The 24,285-nt window shown below is 37.6% G+C and overlaps 1 protein-coding gene across 3 annotated transcripts in view; it reads right to left on the bottom strand.

Annotated features, from left to right (window-relative positions):
* The window catches only part of MGAT4A (alpha-1,3-mannosyl-glycoprotein 4-beta-N-acetylglucosaminyltransferase A), a 131,511-nt gene that overhangs the window by 53,979 nt on the left and 53,247 nt on the right, over positions 1–24,285 (bottom strand). For all 3 annotated transcript variants that reach the window (XR_005068001.1, XM_037056804.1, XM_037056805.1), the window contains exon 5: positions 13,920–14,053. Coding sequence is in view for 2 of the 3 variants with exons in the window: in XM_037056804.1 (XP_036912699.1) it covers positions 13,920–14,053 (134 nt within the window). In the remaining variant the exon portion in view is untranslated. The remainder of the gene's footprint in view (positions 1–13,919; positions 14,054–24,285) is intronic.

The following is a 24,285-nucleotide window of genomic DNA, read 5'->3' as shown; positions in this document are numbered from 1 at the left end:
ACCACACAGCATGATCAAGTGAGATTCATCCCAAGGATGCAAGGTTGGTACTGTATCTGCAACAAAACAAACAAGCATGATACACCACATAAAGAAAATGAAAGATAAATGCCACATCATTGTATTAACAGATGCAGAAAAAGCATTTGGTAAAATTCAGCACCCATTTATGATAAAAATCTCAGCAAAATGGGAAAAGAGGGAACATACCTCAACATAATAAAAGCCATATGATAAAGCCACACCTAACATCATACTCAATGGGCAAAAACTACAAGTGTGTCCTTAAAATTGGGAAAAAGACAGGGATGTCTACTTTGACCACTCTTATTTAACATAGTACTAGAAGTCCTAGCCATAGCAATCAGACAAGAAAATATAAATAAAAGGCATTCAAATTGGAAAGTAAGAGGTCAAACTGTCATTATTTGCAGATGACACGATACTGTATATAAAGACCCCTAAAGATTTCACCAAGAAACTACTAGAGCTGATAAATAAATTCACTAAAGTAGCAGGATACTAAATTGATATCCATAAATCAGTTGCATTTTTATATGTCAATAATGACCTATCAAAAAGGGATATAAAGTAAATAATCCCATTCACAAATGTTTCAAAAAGAAAAAGCACCAGGGAATAAATTTAACCACAAATATAAAAGACCTATACTCAGAATATTATAAGACACCAAAGAAAGAAACTTAAGAAGATACAAATAAGTGGAAGCATATATTCTGTTCATGAATAGAAAGAATTAACAGCATTAAAATGTCCATACTACCCAAAGCAATCTATAGATTCAACACAATTCCAATTAAGATACCAATAACATATTTTGCAGAACTAGAACTATTGGAACCACAAAGACCCAAATAGCAACAGCAATCATTATTTAAGATTTTAGTTATTTATTTTGAGAAAGAGGTAAAGGGTGGAAGAAAGAGAGGGAGAGAAACATCAATCAGCTGCCTCTCGTATGCCTCTAAGCAGTCACCTGGCCCATGCCCCAGCCATGTGCTTTGACTGGGTATCAAACCAGCAACCTTTTGCTTTGTAGGATGACACCCAACCCACTGAGCTGCAACAGTGATCTCGACAAAGAAAAAGTTGGAAGAATCAGGTTACCTACTATTGAACTATACTATAAAGCCACAGTAATCAAAATAGTATGGTATTGGTATAAGAACAGACATATAGACCAAAGAACAGAATAGGAAGCTAACGACTTTATTCTCAAACATTAGTCAACAGAGGATGCAAAAACATACAATGGGCTAAATATAGTTCATTCATTAAAGGGGGTGGGAAAATTAGACAGGTATGTGCAAAGAAAATGAAACTGGACCACCTTTTTACACCACACACAAGAATAAACTTAGAATGTATTTAAGACTTTAATGTTGGACTCGAAAACATAAAAATCCCAGAAAAAAACATAGATAGTAACATCTCAGAAACCTCTCATAGCAATTTTTTTATATAGTTCCTTAGGCAAAAGAAATAAATAAACAAATGGGACTGTATCAAACTAAAAAGGTTTTGCACAGCAAATAAAACCATCGAGTGGGAGAACAAATTTGCTGATACAGATGATAAGGAGTTAATATCCAAAATTTATAAAGAACTTATAAAACTCAACATCAAAAAACAAACAATCCAATTAAAAAATGGGCAAAATAGACACTTCTCCAAAGAGGACAGATAGCCAACAGACATATGAAAAGATGCTCAACCTCATGAATCATCAGAGAACTGTAAACTAAAACCACAAGGAGATATCACTTCACACCTGTCTGAATGGCTATCATCAACAAGTGCTGGTGAGGATGTGGAAAAAGGGGAACCCTTGTGCACTGTTGGTGGAAACGTATATTGGTGCAGCTGCTGTGGAAAGCAGTATGGAGTTACCTCAAAAAATTAAAAATGGAACTGCCTTATGATCCAGTGATTCCAAATTCTGGAATTTATCCAAAGAAAGCTGAAATGCTAATTCAAAAGAATATATGCACCCCTATGCTGATCACAGCATTATTTATGATACCCCATATTTGGAAGCAGCCCAGGTATCCATCAGCAGATGAGTGGATAAGATAGCTTGGTACATTTACACAATGGAATACTACTCTGCTGTAAAAAAAAAAAAGAAGAAGAAAATTGTACTCTTTGTGACAGCAAGATGGACCTGGACAGTATTATGCTAGGTGAAATAAGCCAGTCAGAGAAAGACAAATACCATATGATCTCATTTATATGTGGAATCTAATGAACAAAATAAACTAACAAACAAAATAGAAGCAGACTTATGAAGAGAGAGCAGGCTGACAGCGTGGTATGGGGGCATTTGGGGAGGTGGGAGGTAAAGGGAAAGAGTAAAAACAGAAAATGAATTCATAAAAACAGACAACAATGTGGTGACTGCAGGTGGGAGGGGGATGGAAGTTGAAAAAGGTATAGGTAGGATACATGGTAATAAAAACATATAATAACCCTGGCTAGTGTGTCTTAGTGGATTGAGCACCAGCCTGCAAAACAAAGGGTCGCCAATTTGATTCCTAGTCAGGGTACAAGACTAGGTTGCATGCCCGGTAACCAGTAGGGGGTGCACAAGAAGCAACCACACATTGATATTTCTCTCCCTCTCTTTCTCCCTCCCTTCCCTTCTCTAAAAATAAATAAATAAAATACTTGAAAAAATAAAAACTGAACTATTCAAAACAAAAGAAAGGTCCAAAGCATTCAGGTAACCAACCTCTGGCTGAAAGCACACTAAACTGTCTAACTAGAAAAGACTAAATCACTTATACTGAGTTCACCCAGGAATAAAGCATTGACACTGTATGTAATTATCAATGAAAATCAGATACAAATCTATGGAATAGAGAACCTGTGGAATATAGCTAACACTGTATTCAATATATATTGAATACTGTGTTAGCTATATTCCACAGGTTCTCTCTCTCTCTCTCTCCATATATATATATATATATATATATATATATATACACACACATACTTATATTAACAAAAAAGAAATAACAGAAATAAATTGATTTAGTATCTGGGACAAGATGTTTGTAAAGTATAACATGGAACTAACAAAAGCAGAAAAATCTAATAATGTTAAAAGCAAATGTTAATGAGTTAAAAAACAAAGTAAAGAGAGAGAATAAATATACACAAAAGATAGTTTTTGAAATAATAAATAAAAACAGATCTGCCCTGACTGGTGTCGCTCAGTTAGTTGGCATCATCTCACAGAGCAAAAGGTTCTCTGGTCAGGGCACATGCATTCATTGTGGACTGGTCCCCAGCAGGGGCATGTGTGAGAGTCAACTGATCGATGTTTCTCTCACACATTGATATTTCTCTTCCTGTCTTTCTTTCTCCCTCCCCCTCTCTAAAAACAAATAAAATCTTTTGAAAAAACAGATCCGTTAGGTAACCATTCAGAAAAGGATGGGGAATACAAATATACATACATACACAAAGAAATCAGGGAGAAATAATCATGAAAAGAACAAAATTACTTTCTTCCACTATTTATAAAGCAAATATTAAAACCTAGATAAAATGGATAATTTTCTAAGAAAATACTTTACAAAAAATCTAAATAGCTCTTTATATGTTCTAATATGAAAAGTTAGTATTATACCATCAATAGAAATAGGAAGAAAAAGAATATATCTACATATATACCCATTAAATGTCTCTGAATACAAACAATCACCATCAACAGTTGTTACCTATAGAGAGGTAGTAAGTGGCTAGGGGACAGCACTAAAAGGGAGAATTTTCAAAGTATACAATATACACATTTGTAAGTTTTAAAGCACATGATCACATTACCTATCCAAAAAATTAATAACTAAGTAGAAAATAATGTTTCTTAGCGAATAAAATATATAATGAAATAAATTTTTTAAAAGGTTTTATTTATTTATCTTTAGAGGGGAAGGGAACCAATGTATGGTTGCCTCTTGTGAGTCCCCTGCTGGGAACTGGTCAGCAACCCAGGCATGTGCCCTGACTGGGAATCGAACCACGACCATGTGGTTTGCAGGCCCAAGCTCAATCCACTGAGCTACACCAGCCAGGGCTTATAATGAAAGAAATTTTTTAACCCATAGCAATAACCCACAAATTATTCAATTTCTGCATTCATTTATAAACTTACCTGCTTTGCAAATTTGTGCCTATAAGCTGGCTAAAGGATTTTAAAGAAGGCATAGTAAAGGCCTCAGGCACTTTGATTGTAAAACACAATTAAAATGTGTACCACAGTAAAATCAGAAAACTAAATAAAATGCAAAGCTATTTTCACACTATATACTAAACATACTATGAGCTGAAAATTCTCTAAACTCAGTGTTTCAGAGACTACTACCTTTAGGTGTTTTTCCAACATGATGAATTTGTTATTTCATTATAGAATCTCAATTTGAATCCCTCCATTTAGGAACTAAAAAATTGAACATGACTTTGAAATGTTTTTATGCAAATTGCAGAAACAATGTGAATAATCAGCATGTTATAAAAGAATATGCTACCTAAAGAATGCTATCTAAAGTCCTCTTTCAAAATTCAGCAATTTTTTATAGTAATTATCAACCTAATCTGTTATAATTTAGGCAATATTCTACCTGAAACCCACCTCAAAAATTCGTTTCATTTCTTTCTTTCACTTGGAATACCTTTTAGCCACCTAGCCCTGCACATCCGTGTTGATTGCATGTTCTGTTTCAGTGACAGTTATATAGCAATTTAGGTATTTTTGAACAAGATACAAGCTCTATCAGTCAGGATGTTAGTTGCAACAGTAATTGACTCTGGCAAAATAGTCAGAAATCAACTTACTGAAAGATGATGAGCAGAATTCACAGAAGCTCCAGTTAAGGTTAAGGAACCAGGCTATATAAAGGTGACAAACTTAAGGCTGGATGATATCCAAAAATCACAGAATGTTCCCAATGCCACAGCTTGCAAAGTCCTCACCATCAATCTTCAATACCTCTGGACCCTGCCCCTGAGACCCCAGGAAAGATACCACTGCCACCACCACCATGATCTATCACCAGAATGGACTGTCCACAGTCCCTGATCCTTTAGAAAAATATTTCTTCTAAGTGTATTTTCTTATTTTTGTTACTGGCATATAGAAATATAAGTTGATCCTATATCCAGCCACCTCGATAAATTCCTGTTATTTCTAATAATTTATATGTTTATTTCTTCAGGTTTTCTGTGTTATCTGAAAATAATAAAGCTCGACTCAAAGTCCAAGATAGAGATATCCAAGTGGCTGAGCCCAGGTCACATGCCTGAACTAGTAAAGCAAATACCTGACATTTTTAGTTTCCATAGTGCGAGGGAGGCACTTCCTCTCACCAAGACTCATAAAATATAGAACTCTCCAAACATGAGAATGGGACAGGAAAATAAGTTTTTGGTAAAATTCAGAGTACAATGTAGAAAACTGTTTTGTCAGAAATGATGAATGATAGAAATAATATAAATAATAATGTAGTATAATAAGAAATATAAATAACAGCATAAAACATATAACAAAAATAAGGAGGCATACAAACATGTTATTAGAATACAAAAAATATAATTAAATTCTATATAAAAGTAGACACAAAAATGATACAATCTTAAAATGTGAACACCACACTGGGATCATCTCAGGGATCCTTTGGAATAACCGAAATTCATTCCTCTCAACTCCTTCTGCAATTCCACAGTGGAATCCATGAACTTTCAAGTGACGCATCAATAATCAACTGTTCAGAACCTTGCACGTTCTATAAATGTCTCATCAGAATCACCCAACAAACTCCTAAGAAAGAAACACCAGGGAGAAACAAATAACAAAATATAGCTAATAATAATTTTCTGTCTCTTCTCTACACCCAGAGAGGCACTTTATGGTCCTCCCCTTCAAGAAAAAAAATACAATGAACAGAAAGAAAGTCAAACAGGGATGAAATGATTATGATGTCCTTTGTTGTCTATGTGTTTCTTCTCCACGTCTTTCTCATTCTTAATTTTCTCCTCATATGTTAAAGTGAACCAGAGATAATCCAGTCCTTTACAAAAACTGAAAATGTTTACAAAAGATAAATTTACTTTTGCTTAATTTACTCTTGATTAATTTCACATGGGAAACTAGGAACTGTTTTTATAAAAGGGATGAACTGGGACCTAAAGAATGAATAAGAAAAAGAGAAAGAGGTAATTTTTCAGGCCAAGGAATAATTCAACCAGAATTGAAAAAGCACAAGGTAAACACAATGAACTGGAAATAGAATGAGTAAAACACAGAATTATTAATACTAGGATGTAAAGAAGCTTTAATAAACAGATGGGAAACCTAGAAAAGAAGCAGTATGAGGGAACCAGATTATTTTAGTTACAGACAGATTAATAGTTGCCCACAAAAACAATTCAAATAATGTAGGAAATTTGGGTTCAAGAAAAGGCTAGAGATCTGTCTAGATCTAGTAACCATCCCACACACAGATGAAGGTAAAGGCCAGAAAGTATCACTTGTTACTAGTGTAATGAGCCCCAGGCTACCAGATACTTAGGTTAAAACTATTCAAGGTACAACCAAACATAATAATTAAGAATTTTAAATTGCCTACAGTCAATTCAATCACTCTATAAATTAATTCTTCTGTTCAGTTAAGATTTTCTTGCAGGTATTAAAATCATATATAGTTACAGACTTCTGGCCAAAATGGAGATGTAGGTAGACACAGTGTGCCTCCTCGCATAACCAAAAGAAGGACAACAAATTTAAAAACTAAAAATAACCAGAACTGACAGAAAATTGAACTGTATGAAAGACCAACAACAAAGAAATTAAAGAAGAAACATTCATCCAGACCAGTAGGAGGGGCGTAGACAGGCAGCTGGGTAGAGAGGACTGACAGCAAGGTGGCAGCTGGTGGACTGGGATGACAAGGCAGTGGCAGGCAGACTCAGTGAGGTGGAGGCTGGCGAAGTAGATGGCCCCACATTTGCATGAGAATAACCTGGGGAGAACAACTGGGTAGCAAGATAGACTGCATAACACAGGATTCCAGCACAGGGAAATAAAGCCTCAAAGCTTCTGACTGAAAAACCTGTGGGGGTTGAGGTGGCGGGAGAAACTCCCAGCCTCACAGGAGAGTTCATTACAGAGACCCACAGGGTCCTAGAATGTACGCAAACCCACCCACCTGCGAATCAGCACCAGGAGGGCCCAATTTGATTGTGGGTAGCTGGGGAAGTGACTGAAAACTGGCAGAGAGCAAAGCAGGCTGCATTGTTCCCTCTTGGACCCCTTCCCCACATACAGCATCACAATGCAGCCATGCGGGTGGCCCCACCCTGGTGAACACCTAAGGCTACACACCTTATACGTAACAGGCACACCGAGACAAAAAAAAAATGGTCCAAATAAAAGAACAGTTCAAAGCTCCATGAAAACTACAACTAAGCAATGAAGAGATAGCTAACATATCAGATGAACAGTTCAAAACACTGGTTATCAAGATGTTCCAGGAAATCGGACTTCCGCCAAGATGGAGGCATAGGTGGAAACACTGTGCCTTCTCCCACAACCAAGTTTGAATACAACAAAGGTTTGGAGAAACAAAGACACAGCCAAAGGACAGAAAATTGAATTATATGGAAGTCTGACTACATCTAACCATTCAACGGGGATGGTAAGAGGGACAGAGCCAGCAGCGGAGCAGGGTCGGGCAGGACAGGTCCCCCGACCTAGGCGCGCAGGCAGCCCGGAACCAGTTGGGGTGCGGAGCAGACTGACCTCGGTCACACATTCGTGCACAGTGAGATGGACCATGCAGGCCCCAGGGGGCGAGGGCTGACAGCGGTGGCACACTCGCATGCAGTGGGACGAAACACGGGAGACGGCAGACGGGGCACCATTGCTCCTCTTTGACCCTGCCCCCACATACAGCATCACAACCCAGGGACTGAGTTGCCCTGCTCTGGTGAACACCTAGGGCTCCGATCCTGCTACCGAACAGGCACGAACAGCCCAAAAGATGGTGCAAGAAGAACTCAAAGTCCCAGAGCCAATAACTCTCAGTGACCGAGAAATTGCCAGCCTCTCAGAAGCACAATTCAAGACACTATTTATCAGGATGCTCACAGAACTGGTAGATTATAGTCACAAATTAGAGGATTATAGTCACAAATTAGAGGAACATATGAAGGCTAAACTAATTGAAATGAAGGGAGATGCACAGGAAACCAATAGTGATGGAAAGGAAACTGGGACTCAAATCAATGGAATGGACCAGAAGGAAGAACAAAACATCCCACCAGAAAGGAATGAAGAAATGAGAATTCAAAAAAATGAGGAGAGGCTTAGGAACCTCCAGGACATCTTTAAACGTTCCAACATCCGGATTATAGGGGTACCAGAAGGGGGAAAGAAACAGCCACGAGTGGAAAACTTATTTGAACAAATAATAAAGGAGAACTTCCCCAGTCTGGCAAAGGAAATAGACTTCCAGGAAATCCAGGAAGCTCAGAGAGTCCCAAAGAAGTTGGACCCAAGAAGGAACACACCAAGGCACATCATAATTACATTAGCCAAGACTAAAATGAAGGAGAGAATCCTAGAAGCAGCAAGGGATAAGGGGACAGTCACCTACAAAGGAGTACCCATCAGACTGTCAGCGGATTTCTCAAAAGAGACCTTACAGGCAAGAAGGGGCTGGAAAGAAGTATTCCAAGTCATGAAATCCAAAGACCTACAGCCAAGATTGCTTTATCCAGCAAAACTTTCATTTAGAATGGAAGGACAGATAAAGTGCTTCTCAGATAAGGTCAAGTTCAAGGAGTTCATCATCACCAAGCCCTTATTATATGAAATGCTAAAGGGACTTATCTAAGAAAAAGAAGATGAAAAATATGAACAGTGAAAGGACAGCAAACACACAGTTATTAACAACCACACCTAAAACAAAAGCAAACCAAGAGGACAGCTAGATCAGGAGTGGAACCATAGAAATGAAGAACACATGGAGGGTTAGAAACAGGGGAGTGGGAGGAGGAGAAGGGGGAGAAGGCACAGAAAATAGCATAGATGGTAGGTAGAAAATAGATAGGGGGGAGGGCAAGAATAGTGGGGGAAATATAGAATCTAAAGAACTCGAGACACGTGGTTATAGACTAAGGAGGGAGAATGGTGGGGGAGGGAGTGTGCCAGGGGAGGGGAATGAAGGGGGGGAATAGAACAACTGTAAGGGTATAATCAATAAAATATATTTTTAAAAAATCATTAAAAAAAATGTTCCAGGAAATCACTGGGTACTTCAACAGCATTAAAAAGACCCAGGCAGCAATGAAAGTTGCATTATATGAAATAAAGAAAAACCTACAGGGAACCAACAGTGACAGGAAGGAAACTAGGACTCAAATCAATGGTTTGGAGCAGAAGGAAGGAGGAAACATTCAACCAGAACAGAATGAAGAAACAGGAATTTAAAAAAATGAGAGACTTGAGAACCTCCAGCACAACTTTAAATGTTCCAACATCCAAATCATAGGAGTGCCAGAAGGGGAAGAGGAAAAGCAAGAAATTGAAAACTTATTTGAAAACATAATGAAGGAGGACTTCCCTAATCTGGCAATGGAAATAGACTTCCAGGAAGTCCAGGAACCTCAGAGAGTCCCACAGAAGTTTAACCCAAGAAGGAACATACCAAGGCACATCATAATTACATTAGCCAAAATTAAAGATAAAAAGAGGGCCCTGATGGTGTAGCTCAGTGGATTGAGTGCGGGCCTGCGAGCCAGAGGATCGCGGTTCAATTCCCAGTCAGGGCACATGCCTGGGTTGCAGGCTGGTTCCCTGCAGGGGACTCACTCGAGGCAACCATACATTGATATTTCTCTCCTCTACTTCCCTTCCCCTCTAAGGATAAATAAATAAAATCTTTAAAAAAAGATAAAAAGAGGATCTTTTTTTTTAAAGAACTTTTTTTTGAAGATTTTATTTATTTATTTATTTACCTTTAGAGGGGAAGGAGAGAGGGAGAGAAACATCAATGTATGGTTGCCTTCATGCATCCCCTGCTGGGAGTTGGCCTGTAGGGAACCAGCCTGCAACCCAGGCATGTGCCCTGACTGGGAATCGAACCGCGATCCTCTGGCTCGCAGGCCCGCGCTCAATCCACTGAGCTATACCAGACAGGGCCTAAAAAGAGGATCTTAAAAGCAGCAAGATAAAAGCAGAGTTACCTACAAAGGAGTGGTCATATCACTATCCGCTGATTTCTCAAAAGAAACCTTATAGGCAAGAAGGGACTGAAAGAAGATCTCAAAGTCATGAAAGGCAAGGGCCTACGTTCAAGATGACTCTTTCCAGCAAAGCTATCATTTGAAATGGAAGAGCAGATAAAGTGCTTCCCAGATAAGGTCAAGTTAAAGGAGTTCATCATCACCAATCCCTTATTATGCAAAATGTTAAGGGACTTATCTAAGAAAAAGATGATCAAAAATATGAACAATAAAATGACAACAAACTCAGAGCTATTAACAACTGAACCTAAAACAAAAACAAAAACAAACTAAGCAAACAACTAGAATAGAAACAGAATCACAGAAATGGAGATCATATGGAGGGTTATCAGTGGGGGAATGGGAGGCCCAGGGGGGAGGAAGGTACAGAAAATAGTAGCATAAATGCTAGGTAGAAAATAGACAGGGGGAGGTTAAGAATAGTATAGGAAATGGAGAAGCCAAAGAACATGCATGTACGACAATGGACATGAGCTAAAGGAGGGAAATGCGGGCGGTAGGGTGTGCAGGGAGGAGGACAATAAAGGGGAGGAAATGGGACAACTGTAATAGCATAATCAATAAAATATATTAAAATAAGCCCTGGCTGGTGTAGCTCAGTGGATTGAGTGCGGGCCTGCGAACCATACGATCGCGGTTCAATTCCCAGTCAGGGCACATGCCTGGGTTGCAGGCCAGTTCCCAGCAGGGGACTCACGAGAGGCAACCACACATTGATATTTCTCTCCTTCTCTCCTTCCCTTCCCCTCTAAAGATAAATAAATAAAATCTTTAAAAAAAAAATATATATATATATTAAAATAAAATAAAATAAATGTTCAGCCCTGGCTGGTGTAGCTCAGTGGATTGAGCACAGGCCTGTGGAGCAAAGGGACACCGGTTTGATTCCTAGTCAGGGCACATGCCTGGGTTGTGGGCCAGGTCCCAAGTGGAGGACAAATGACAGGGAACCGCACATTGATATTTCTCTCCCACTCTTTCTCCTTCCCTTCCCCTCTCTCTAAAAATAAATAAATAAATAAATATTTTTAAAAAATAAATAAATGTTCAGTGATATTCACCAAAATAAATAAATAAAATTATATATATATATACATACACAAATACTGCAATTTGGAAGGGGGGGTGCATGTTCACAGGTCAGAATACTGCTGACGCTTTGCACCACACTGAATTCACAACACCTCTCCATATGTGATAAATATTCCCATGCCTCCCAGTAACAATACTAAGCTCAGATGGCTCAATAACATCATATATTCCCGTTTTAGAGATGAAGAAACAAAGGATGAAGAAAATAGAACAATCTGCTCAAGTGGCGATAAGTGGCAGAATCTAGGCCCTGAACACAAGTCATCTGACTCCAAACAGAGTGTTATTACATCTTAGTATCAAATGAATAGCTATGGCAAGAGGGTCTTGAATCTTTATTGTATTTATATACAATATATACAATCAGTATATAGACAGATTAATGTACACTAATCTGTCTATATACTGTGCATTATTTTTCAAGTGTATAAGGATATATTTTTTCTCCTATCACATTAAGATTTTTTTCTGATTAAAAATCAGTATGTTCACTGTTAAAAAATCTAATTTTATAAAACTGTATACAATAGAAGGTGGCATCTCCCCATAATCTCAACTTTCAAGATACCTACTACTAATAGTTTGCAGTATATTCCACAAGACATTTTTCTCTACTCATTTTTAATCCTTACCCAAGGATATGTTTATTGACTTTAGAGAGAGAGAAAGGGGGGAGAGAAAGGACAGAGGGGGGGGGAGAGAGAGAGAGAGAGAGAGAGACATCAATATGAGAGAGAAACACTGACTGATTGCCTCCTGTACACACCCCAAGCAGGGATCAAACCCACAGCCTAGGTATGTCCCTTGACTGCGAATCAAACCTGGAACCTTTGGTATATGGGATAATGCTCCAACCAACTCAGCAACCCAGCCAGGGCCATTTTCTGTATTCATTTTAAAATGCACATGTAAGAGCTGTATACGTGTATATGTGTTTACAGAAAACTGTGTCACAGTATATACTTTAAATTTTAATAGCAATTGACAAATTGCTTTCTAAGGAGGTTGTACCAATTTCTACTGGTATATAATATGCAAATGACAAATTTAATAACTTAAAATGTATAATTTCTATATCAGACAAGAAAAACCATCAATGAAATTCATGCAAAGAGTAAATGGACTAAATACTTCAAAGAATTCATTCCTCTCATATATGAAAATTTCTTACAAATAAAAATATGAGCAAAGGTTATAAAAATAATTATAAATAAAAATGGTCCATAAAAACCTATGAATCAGCATTTAATCCCACTAAGTAAAAAAATATAAATTAAAGCAAAGAAATGTATTATTTTTACCCACCAAACTGACAGAAATAATTAAAGACTGTTATTATCTAGCAGAGCATGGGAATAGGGAAAGAAGATTTCTCACTGGATGCTGGAAGAGAGATAAACTGGCTCAATTTCTGTAGGGCATTTTGGCCATGTGTGAACATTTTAATGTATGTGAGCCAAGGCAATTCCACATTTAGAAATTGATCCCACCTCCCAACAGTTTATTTATACCAATGCTCAATACCATGTTGAAAATAAGAGCAAAAACTTGAGCAGGTTAAATGTCTAACAATCTGAAATTAAATAAATTATGTTAAAACCATACAATGGAATATTTTGTAGCCAGAAAAAATGATGCTGTAATATTCTTTTCAACATGAGAAAAATGTCCATGACATTAAAATACTTATAGAACAAATACATTTATATATATATAAGCAAACAGTGGAAAATTTTTCTTACATTTCAGCATACCTGTAATTGTTCTATCTATATGGAGGAATAACAGATAATTTTTAATTATATATTTTTGTAATTGTTTTGAACAGTATGCATTTATTTACTCTTATATTAAGAAAAACATTAAGAACATTTTCATTTAGAAAGATATAGGAAACACTGAAAAGTTGGGAATCATTCCTAAATGACACTAAATCCTTTCACATTCTGAAATTCTACATAATAATATAATTACTCGGGGTGCTTTTTCTTTATTATTTATGATTTTTTCCCTAAACCTTTTGAGCAAACTAAAATACAAGACATATAATAGCCTTCATTCTTATGATATTTTGTTTTCAATAATATTGATGGCTGCATCTTCTGAGTGCAAATGAGGGGTGGAGAAAATAGCAAGATAATAAAACCCTAGGCTAGGTTAAACCTTCCTCAGGTTTCACAGCTCCCAAAGAACATCAGTGCAAATCTCCAAATTTAGGTCCTAGAGCTAGAAATAGAAACTCACTCTTCTTAAAGATCAATGTATGTAATATTTATCCTATTGAAAACAGATGCCTATTCCTTGATTGTAACTGCAGGACAAAAGTTAAGGCAAACATAACAAGTTAGACTTAAATGTAACTATTGGATGGAATATCACCTAATCTTTACCCATCACATTTGTAAAAAATGCTCATAAAAGTATATTCAAATATTCAACTATACTTTCAACTCTTATATACTATATGTGGTAAAAAAAAATAGTAACAATTGAATAATTACCTCTCCTATGAAGACCACTATTACACAGTCCAACTTCTCTTCAGGATACAAATTATCAATAAGGGAATGAAGAGTTTCTATGAGGTAAGATTTAACTTCTCTCTTCACAGTAGGAATTCCCATTACTATTGAAACTGAAACAAAATAATGATAGTCATTATATAAAAAGATTTTACAAAGACAATACAGAAGAACATCACTACTTTAAAAGTATTACACCCTCTCAATTTGATAAAAATAACTGAGGGATCAAAATATACTACATTTCAGAAATCAACCAAAGGATATAAAGGCATACCCATAATAACGTAATTCTTTTCCACACTGCTTATCCATTAGAAAAGAAATAATGTCAAAGAGTCAATAAAAATAAAGGATATTAAACCTCACATTAAAAACCAATGAGGCCCTGGCTGGCATAGCTCAGTGGATTGAGCACGGGCCTGTGAACCAGACGATCACGGTTCGATTCCCAGTCAGGGCACATGCCTAGGTTGCAGGCCGGTTCCTTGCAGGCTAACTACCAGCAGGGGATGCACAAAAGGCAACCATACATTGATGTTTCTCTCCCTCTCTCCTTCCCCTCTAAAGATAAATAAACAAATAAAATCTTTAAAAAAAAGATAGTAAATAAAGCCCATATTCTAAAAAAAAAAAAAAAATGGCTGTAAAGTATAAACAACAAATTTAGTTATACAACTAAACCTTAGAAACACTAAACACATCTTAAAAATTAAAGTCCTATATCTCATGTATACGGTGCACTGAGGATAGGACATCCTTTCTGTGGTTTCCCTACCCAAAATGCATAAATGCATAACCTCAATCTAACCAGGAAGAAATATCAGACAAATCCAAATTAGGGAGTACTCCACAAAATAACTGATTGGCCGCCAGTACTCTTTGAAGTGTCAATAACCAGGAAAGACAAGAGAATGAGGGACTGTCCCTGACTGATGAATTGTAATCAGATGTAATTGTAATTGTAATCAGATGAAGACTAAGGAGACATGATAATTGGGTAAAATATGGGATCTTGAGCTGGCTTCCGGAAAAAAAAAAAACCAATTACATCTTAGTATCAAATGTATAGCTATGGCAAGAGGGTCTTGAATCTTTATTGTATTAATATACAATATATACAATCAGTATATAGACAGATTAATGTACACTAATCTGTCTATATACTGTGCATTATTTTTCAAGTGTATAAGGATATATTTTTTCTCCTATCACATTAAGATTTTTTTCTGATTAAAAATCAGTATGTTCACTGTTAAAAAATCTAATTTTATAAAACTGTATACAATAGAAGGTGGCATCTCCCCATAATCTCAACTTTCAAGATACCTACTACTAATAGTTTGCAGTATATTCCACAAGACATTTTTCTCTATTCATTTTTAATCCTTACCCAAGGATATGTTTATTGACTTTAGAGAGAGAGAAAGGTGGGAGAGAAAGGACAGGGGGAGAGAGAGAGAGAGAGAGAGAGGTAGACAGAGAGAGAGAGAGAGACACATCAATATGAGAGAGAAACACTGACTGATTGCCTCCTGTACACACCCCAAGCAGGGATCAAACCCACAGCCTAGGTATGTCCCTTGACTGGGAATCAAACCTGGAACCTTTTGGTATATGGGATAATGCTCCAACCGACTTTACAACCATTTTAGCATAACATGGATTTTATATTTAGTTATGTGCAATTTCTCCTCTGGGACAAATACTTCAGTAGATAAATACAGAAAATTGCACCCATGGAATTGAGTTCAGAAAACTGAATGGGGTAATGTAGAAATCCACAAAATATACTACCAGCTGAGTTACCAGCTGCCTCAGCTCACTGCATGATGCTATGAACCACACCTATCTATATCTGGTGTTACAACTTTCTGGCAGATTTCAGATAACCTGCCTTGCACAACTCCTTCAAAGCTTCCAAAATGCAGTCCTTTTTGAAGTTCATTTTAACACATACTGGGTCTTTTTCAAGGTAGAATATCATATTTATTGTAATAATTTTTTTATTTTTATTTATTTTTTTATTTTATTGTTGTTCAATTATAGTTGTCCCCATTTTCCTCCCATTACTCTCCCCCTGCTCTACCCACCCCCACTTCCCATTCTCAATCCTTCCCCCACCTGTGCCCCCCACCCCATTGCACTTGTCCATGGGTCCTTTATACATGTTCCCTGACAACTTCTTTCCTCAGTTATTCTACTTCCCCCTCCCCTCTGGCTACTGCCGGTTTGTTCTTCTTTTTCATGTCTCTGGTTCTGTGTTGCTCGCTTTTTTGTTTTGTTGATTAGGTTCCACTTAAAGGTGAAATCATATGGTATGTGTCTTTCACTGCCTGGTTTATATCACTTAGCATAATGGTCTCCAGTTCCATCCATGCTGTCGCAAAGGACAGGAGTTCCTTCTTTCTTTCTGCTACACCATATTCCATTCTGTAAATATACCACAGTTTTTTGATCCATTCATTTACTGATGGGCCCTTAGGTTGCTTCCAGCACTTGGCTATTGTAAATTGTGCTGCTGTGAATATAGGGATGCATAGGTTCTTTTGGATTGGTATTTCAGGATTCTTAGAATATAATTCCAGCGGTGGAATTGCTGGGTCAAAGGCAGTTCCATTTTTAGTTTTTTGAGGAAATTCCACTGTTTGCATAGTGGCTGCACCAGTCTCCATTCCCACCAATAGTAATTTTCTATTTATCAATCATTTAACATGTATAAAATAGTGCTAGCATTTTTATTAGGTTCTTTTTTTTTATGTATGACCGGCGAAACTACTGAACATTGTAATCCTAACCCCATTTTCCTCAGCTCACTCCACAATTATGCATAATATGGTAATTTTTAGGAATGCATACATTGTGTTATAGTAGGGCTGAATTTCTCAGAAAGTCTTTAAAAAATATATTTTAACCTGGTGAGGATGTGGAGAAAAAGGAACCCTAGTGCACTGTTCGTGGGAATGCAGACTGGTGCAGCTACTGTGGAAAAATATATGGCATTCCCTCAAAAAATGAAAAACAGAACTGCCTTTTGACCCAGTAATTCCATCGCTGGGATTATACACTAAGAATCCTAAAACAGCCCTCAATGCTGTAGCTCAGTGGATTGAGCTCGGGCCTGAGAACCACACCATCGCAGTTTGATTCCCAGTCAGGGCACATGCCTGGGTTGCAGGCCAGTTCCCAGCAGGGGACTCACAAGAGGCAACCATACATTAATATTTCTCTCCTTCTCTCCTTCCCTTCCTCTCTAAAGATAAATAAATAAAATCTTTTAAAAAAAGAATCCTAAAACACCAATTCAAAAGAATTTATGCACCCCTATGTTCACAGCAGCACAATTTACAATAGCCAAGTGCTGGAAACAACCTAAATGCCTATCAGTAGACAAATGGATTAAAAAAATATGGTACATTTACACAATGGAATACTTCACAGCAGAAAGAAGGAACTCCTACCCTTTGCTCCATGGATGAAACTGGAGAGTATTATGCTCAGTGAAACAAGCCAGTCAGTGAAAGACAAATACCATATGATCTCACTTATAAGAGGAATTTAATGAACAAAATGAACTAATAAGCAAAACAGAAGCAAGGACATGGAAATAGGGAGCAGACTAACAGCTGCCAGAGGAAAGTGGGGAGAGTGGGAATGGTGGAAGTAAGGAAAAGAAATTAGCCAAAGGACATGTATGAATGCCCCATGGACATGGACAATGGTATGAGGATTGACTGTGGGAGTAGGGGGTAGGCTGGGGGGAGGAAGGCAAACGGGAAAAATTGGGGCAATTGTAATAGAATAAATAAGAATAATAAATAAATAAATAAATAATTAAAATTAAAAAAGAAGTCTTTGTATCCCACATGCTATAAATCAGTAGAGAAACGCTTTATGAATGTTAAAAACAATTATGTTTTAACAATTTTTTCGAACTTGTATTCTAGAAGCCAGGACAAAATAATACAATCTTTGAGGGTAACATGTACTATACAAATAAAATGTGGCAATATTAGAAAGAGTGATTTGGAACAGGAGCAGGAGAGGTACCTTTATTGATAGTGAGGGTCATGGAAGGACTCACTGCTATCACCTAAGCTGGTAATTAACAACGAGAAAGAGCAGAGGAAGAATGTTCCAGAAGAAGGAACTAGTAAGGCCCTGAAGAGACAATGATCTTAACATAGTTAAGAATGAGCCTAGATTCAGAGCATTAGTTAGTGGTCATTTCACATGAAACTTTAATTTAGTTTTGATTCTGAGAGTAAGAGAAAGCCATCATACATCTGTAAGTAGTGGAGTGAATTATCCAATTGAGCACCTTATCTAAGGTGTTAAGAATAAAAGCATTTTGGGAAAATCAGGAAGTTACTGCAGCAAGTAAAGGAAAATATGGTGATTTGAATTAGGATATTTAAAGATGATGACTAAGCATGGATTTAGGAGACATTTTCCAGTGGGGCTTAAGACTAGGAGAGACGAAGAGGAGGCCTGAAGGATGACTTGAGAAAGTGGATGGGGGAATCTTTTAATGAGAATACCACACTGTTTTGACCATGTTATTCTGAGATGTCTAATACAGGCTGAGCTATCCTGGAAACAGATTTCCATATACTTTATTTAAATTACCTCAGAATTTAAATTAAAAATATCTTAAATATTTAGAATATAAATTAAAAGTATGACATTTATGATGCAAAGCATTTCCAAAAAATGTTAACTTATATGGAGTTAAAAGATTCTGTATATGGAAAAAGCAAAATACATGCTTGACCCAGAATTTGCAAACACAAACAGTATAAAGTTATAATGCAAACTCTATTCCCTACCATGGTCTTGGATTGCTTTGTTTCTGTTTTCTTTTAACTTTATTTATTTTTTTAAAGATTCTATTATTTTTAGAGAGGGGAAGGAATGGAGAAAGGGAAACATCAATGTGTGGTTGCTTCTCCCATGTCCCCCTGACTTGGGACCTGGCCCACAACCCAGGCATGTGCCCTAACTGGGAACTGAACCAGCAACGCTTTGATTCGCAGGCCTGTACTCAATTCACTGAGTGACACCAGAAAGGTCTTGTTTTAAGTTTAAATGGCATGTTTAGAAAACCTATTTTTCCCCAATATACTAGTTTGGAGGTGAAATTTAATTTTTTTAGTTTAAAACAAGGCACTCAAGGACTCCAAAAGCACTAAAAATGAGAGTATTAATCTCAGCTAATCTTCCCAATTTAGAGTATCTGCACTTGTGGTATGTCACTAAATTACCACAAAAAAGGGCAGTTTTTCCTGCCTTCTACACAGAAGGTAAGATTGTACTTCCTTGTCTTTTTTCGGTTCAGGAGAAGAGTGGGAGGGCTTGTGACCACTAACAGACTTATCTTCATGCTTAAATCATGGGCTGAGCCAGAGGAAATGCAGAGTTGTCTTTCTCCCTTAGCAGGATGGCAGCTGCTCTGTATGGATGGCTCTGCTAGTGATCAATGATGCACAAAACACCCACCAACCCTGACAGACATGTACTTTGAGCAAAAATTAAATAAATAACCCTATATTACATAAACCACTGAGCTCTGGGGGTTTTAGTTAACACAGTATAACCCAGCCTGTCCTGGTCTTGTTTGATGCAATGTTCTTCTGCAGCTTATAATCTAGAAATGTGAGAGATAAGACTCAGAATAAATATGTGACCAATATGAACAACATAGACATTTCATCCTTATAGGGAGGAGCAAGGTAGAACAAGGACCAAACAGAGATACAGCCAATGGATTGGGCTAAATACTTTGTTCCACTTTGGGTCCAAACAAGATGGACCCAAAAGGGACCACACCAAAGCACATACTTGTTCCACATAATTAATTATCTAATATTTCTTATTCAAAAATTAATTGTGCATTTATAATACATTGATTATGTACTAGACAATCCAAAATACAATCATAAAATAGATAAGGCTGCTGCCCTGTAGTTTTTGTAATTTAACAGAGCTAACTCTTATTCCAATTTTCTTCAACTTTCCTGGAAAGTTTTCAAGTTTTAGTAATTATTTCCTTTAATATAAAGAAAATTTAGCAACAATCTTAATTTGGTATTCTCAATCTTCATTTACTAATCTTCGGTAGTAACTAAATTACCTCCCTTTCTCAATATTCTCAAGTATTTTTAGCCTATCATGCTTCCTATGGCTTGATTTTAGTAATTTATTTCCCATTTCTTTCCTTGTATTCCAAGACCATGTATTTATCTCTATTGTCTAGTTGCACCTTATCCATCTTTGTTGATTCAACTTTCTTTTTCCTGAAAATTAACTGATGGAGAACCTTCAAGGCTATGTTCATCTAGATGGGTTGGAGGGGCAAAGCAATGGAGACACAGGGAGAAGTGCATGGATAGGCAGGGAGAGGCGGAGAGGCGCTGAAACACAGAACAGGTGGCACCACATTCATGTGTGCTGGATAAAAATGGGAGAGATATGTTGGGAATAAGGGGATCCCAGCCACCAACCAAACCACCCAGCCTATGATTCCAGCACCAGGAAGATAAGTCCCCATAACTTCTGGCTGTAAAAACCAATGGAGGTTGGGGAAACAGAAGAAACTGTGGGGTTCTCAAAAGAATCCTCTTAAAGGGCCCACAAAGGTCTTAGGACTTAAACAAACCCACCCCCTCTGTGATTCAGCACCACTGGCATAAAGGGACAAAAAGAAGTAACTAGCAACAGGGGGGATGCCGCAAGATAGCTTCATCCTGGACAAAACTCCAGAGTTCAGGCAGCAGCAATGTCCCCTCTCTGAGCCTTCCCCAACACAGAACCACAAAGCAGAATGGGTTGCCCTGCATTGGCAATTACATAAGGTTTCACCCCATCCAACTTATAGGCACACTTTTCTACAATAGGCCACAATGGTAAGACAGGGAGTCAAAGCAGCTCTACCTAATACACAGAAACAAATACAAGGAGGTTGCCAAATTGAGGAGACAAAGAAATATGGCCTAAATGAAAGAAGAAAAGAAAACTCCAGAAAGGAACTAAATGGAGATAAGCAACCTATCAGATGCAAAGTTCAGAACACTGGATATCGCACCAACATAAAAAAGACCCAGGTAGAAATTACGTTATATTAAGTGAAATAAAGAAAAATCTATAGAGACCCAACAGTGGAGGAATAAAGCTGAGAATCAAATCAATGGTTTGGAACAAAAAGAAAAAAAGGAGATTCAATTGGAACAGCAAAAAGAAAAAAGAATTTTAAAAATATGAGGATAGGCTAAGGAGCATCTGGGACAACTCCAAATGTACCAACATCTGAATCATAGGGGTGACAGGAGAAGAGGAAGAACAAAAAATTGCAAATTTGAAAAAATAATGAAACAAAACTTCCCTAACTTGGTCAAATAAATAGATACACAAGTACAGGAAGCACAGAGAGTCCCAAACAAGATGGACCCCAAAAGGACCACACCAAAACACATAATTAAATGCCAAAGGTTAAAGATAAATAGAGAATCTTAAAAGCAGCAAGAGAAAAGCAGAGTGTTACCTACAAAGGAGTTCCTGTAAGACTATCAGCTGATTTCTCAAAAGAAACCTTGCAGGCAAGAAGGGGCTGGAAAGAAGTATTTGAAGTCATGAAAGGCAAGGACCTACAACCGAGATGACTCTATCCAGCAAAGCTTTCATTTCAAATGGAAGAGCAGATAAAGTGCTTCCCAGACAAGGTAAATGTGTTCATCATCACCAAACCCTCATTATATGAAATGTTCAAGGGAGTTATGTAAGAAAAATAACATTAAAACAATAAAAATTAAAACGGCAATGAATTCACAACTATGAACTACTGAATCTTAAAAACAAATTAAGCAGTTCCAACCAAGATGGAGGCATAGGTAGATGTGCTTCACTTCCTCGCACAACCAAAAGAATAACAACCAATTTAAAAACAAAAAATAACCAAAACTGCTCAAAAATCAAACTGTATGGAAGTCCAACAACCAAGGAGTTAGAGAAGAAGCATTCATCCATTGGGGTAGGAGGGGAGGAGATGGGCAGCCAGGGAGGGGAGGATGCACATGGCAACTGGTAGAATGGATAGGTGAGGCAGCAGCTGGCAAACATAAAAACATAAAAACACTGTTGTCAAAATTAAATAAAGGCAGCCCCACATTTGCAAACAACTGATGTTAGACCATGCAACCCAAGGTTCAGGTGCAGGTAAAGAAAGCCACAAAACCTCTGGCTATAAAACCTATAGAGGTTGTGGCATTGGGAGAAACTGACAGTCTCTTGAAAGTGGGGCAACAGCTGAGCAAGTGGCATCATTCTCCCTCTGACCCCTCTCCCACATACAACACCACAATGCAGCAAAGTGGGTTGCCCCACCCTGGCAAGTACCGATAGCTCTGCCCCTTACAAGGTAACAGGTGCACCAACACAAAAAAAATATGGCTCAAATGAAAGAACAGGTTGAAACTCTAGAAAAAGAACTAAGCAATGAGGAGATAGCCAACCTATCAGATGCAGAGTTCAAAACACTGGTAATCAGAATGCTCACAGAAATGATTGAGTATGGCCACAAAATAAAGCCAAGAAGGGGCTGGAAAGGAGTATTCAAAATGATGAAAAGCAAGGACAGACAACCAAGATTACTCTGTCCAGCAAAGTTATCATTTAGAATAGAAGGGCAGATGGTATCTCATTGTGGTTTAAAACCACAATGAGATACCACTTAACACCAGTCAGATTGGCTATCATAAACAAAGAAACAAACAACCAGTGCTGCAGAGGTTGTGGGGAAAAGGGGACTCTAGTTCACTGTTGGTGGGATTGCAGACTGGTACAACCACTATGGAAAACAGTATGGAATTTTCTAAGAAAACTAAAAATGAACGTGCCTTTTGACCCAGCAATTCCACTCTTGGGAGTATATCCTAAGAACCCTGAAACACCAATCCAAAAGAACCTATGCACCCCGATGTTCATAGCAGCACAATTTACGATAGCCAAGAGTTGGAAGCAACCTAGATGCCCATCGGTAAATGACTGGATCAAAAAACTATGGTACATTTACACAATGGAATTCTATGCTGCAGAAAGGAAGAAGGAACTACTACCCTTTGCAACATCATGGATGGAACTGGAAAGCATTATGCTGAGCGAAATAAGCCAGGCGGTGAAAGACAAATACTATATGATATCACCGTTAACAGGAATCTAAACAACAAAACAAACAAGCAAGCAAAATATGACCAAAGACACTGAAATAGGGAACAGGATGACAGGGTCCAGAGGGGAGAGGGGAGAAAATCATAGGGGAAAAGGGGAAGGACTCACATGAACAAGTATAAAGGACACATGGACAATAACTAAGGTTGGGGGGTGGAGGTGGGAGGGAGGTGGGGAGCACTGGGGGGGGCAGGGCTGGGAATATAAGACAGAAAACTGTACTTGAACAAGAATTAAATTTTTTAAAAAAGTAAAACATAAAAAAGACTTATCTCAGAAAAAGATCAAAACTATGAAAAGTAAAATGACAACAAACTCACAACTATCAACAACTGAACCTAAAATAAAAAAACTAAGCAAATAACTAGAACAGAAAAAGAATCACAGATATGGAGATCACAAGGAGGGTTATCAGTGGGGAATGGGAGGGAGAGAAGGGGGAAAAAGTTACAGGGAGTAAGAAGCATAATTGGTAGGTACAAAATAGACAGGGAAAGGTTAAGAATAGTACAGGAAATGGAGAAGCCAAAGAACTTGTACATATGACCCATGGACATAAACTAAAGTGGGAGGGTGGGGAATTTGAAGTGAATGGTGGTAACAGGCAGAGAGGGATAAGGGGAAGAAAAAAAGAATGGGACAGCTGAAATAGTATAATCAATAAAAAATAAAAAACAAACTAAGCAATTAACCAGAACAGGAACAGAATCATAGATATAAAGATCATTTGGAGGGTGATCAGCTGGGCAGGGGAGTGGGGAGAATAGAGAAAAAGGTACAGGGAATAAGAAGCATAAATGGTAGGTACAGAATAGACAGGAGGAGGTTAAGAACAGTATAGGAAATGGAGAAGTCAAAGAACTTACATGCACAACCCATGGACATGAACTAAGCAGGGGATTGCTGCAGGGAATGGAGGTACCAGGTGGAGTGGTGTAATGGGGGAAAATTTGGGACAACAGTAATAGCATAATCAATAAAATATATTTAAAGACAAATTTTAAAAAGATAAATTTCAATAACTATGAAGTTATGGTTTCATCACTTGTTAAAGAGTTATTAGGAGAGCAAAATATTCTGGTCTCTATATTTAAAAATCTACAAAGAAAAATTAACACAAAGT

This window comes from Sturnira hondurensis, unplaced genomic scaffold, assembly GCF_014824575.4.
Source record: "Sturnira hondurensis isolate 20B ecotype Veracruz unplaced genomic scaffold, ASM1482457v3 Scaffold0009178, whole genome shotgun sequence".
Lineage (NCBI taxonomy): Eukaryota > Metazoa > Chordata > Mammalia > Chiroptera > Phyllostomidae > Sturnira > Sturnira hondurensis.
This window is presented reverse-complemented; position numbering and strand designations above follow the sequence as displayed.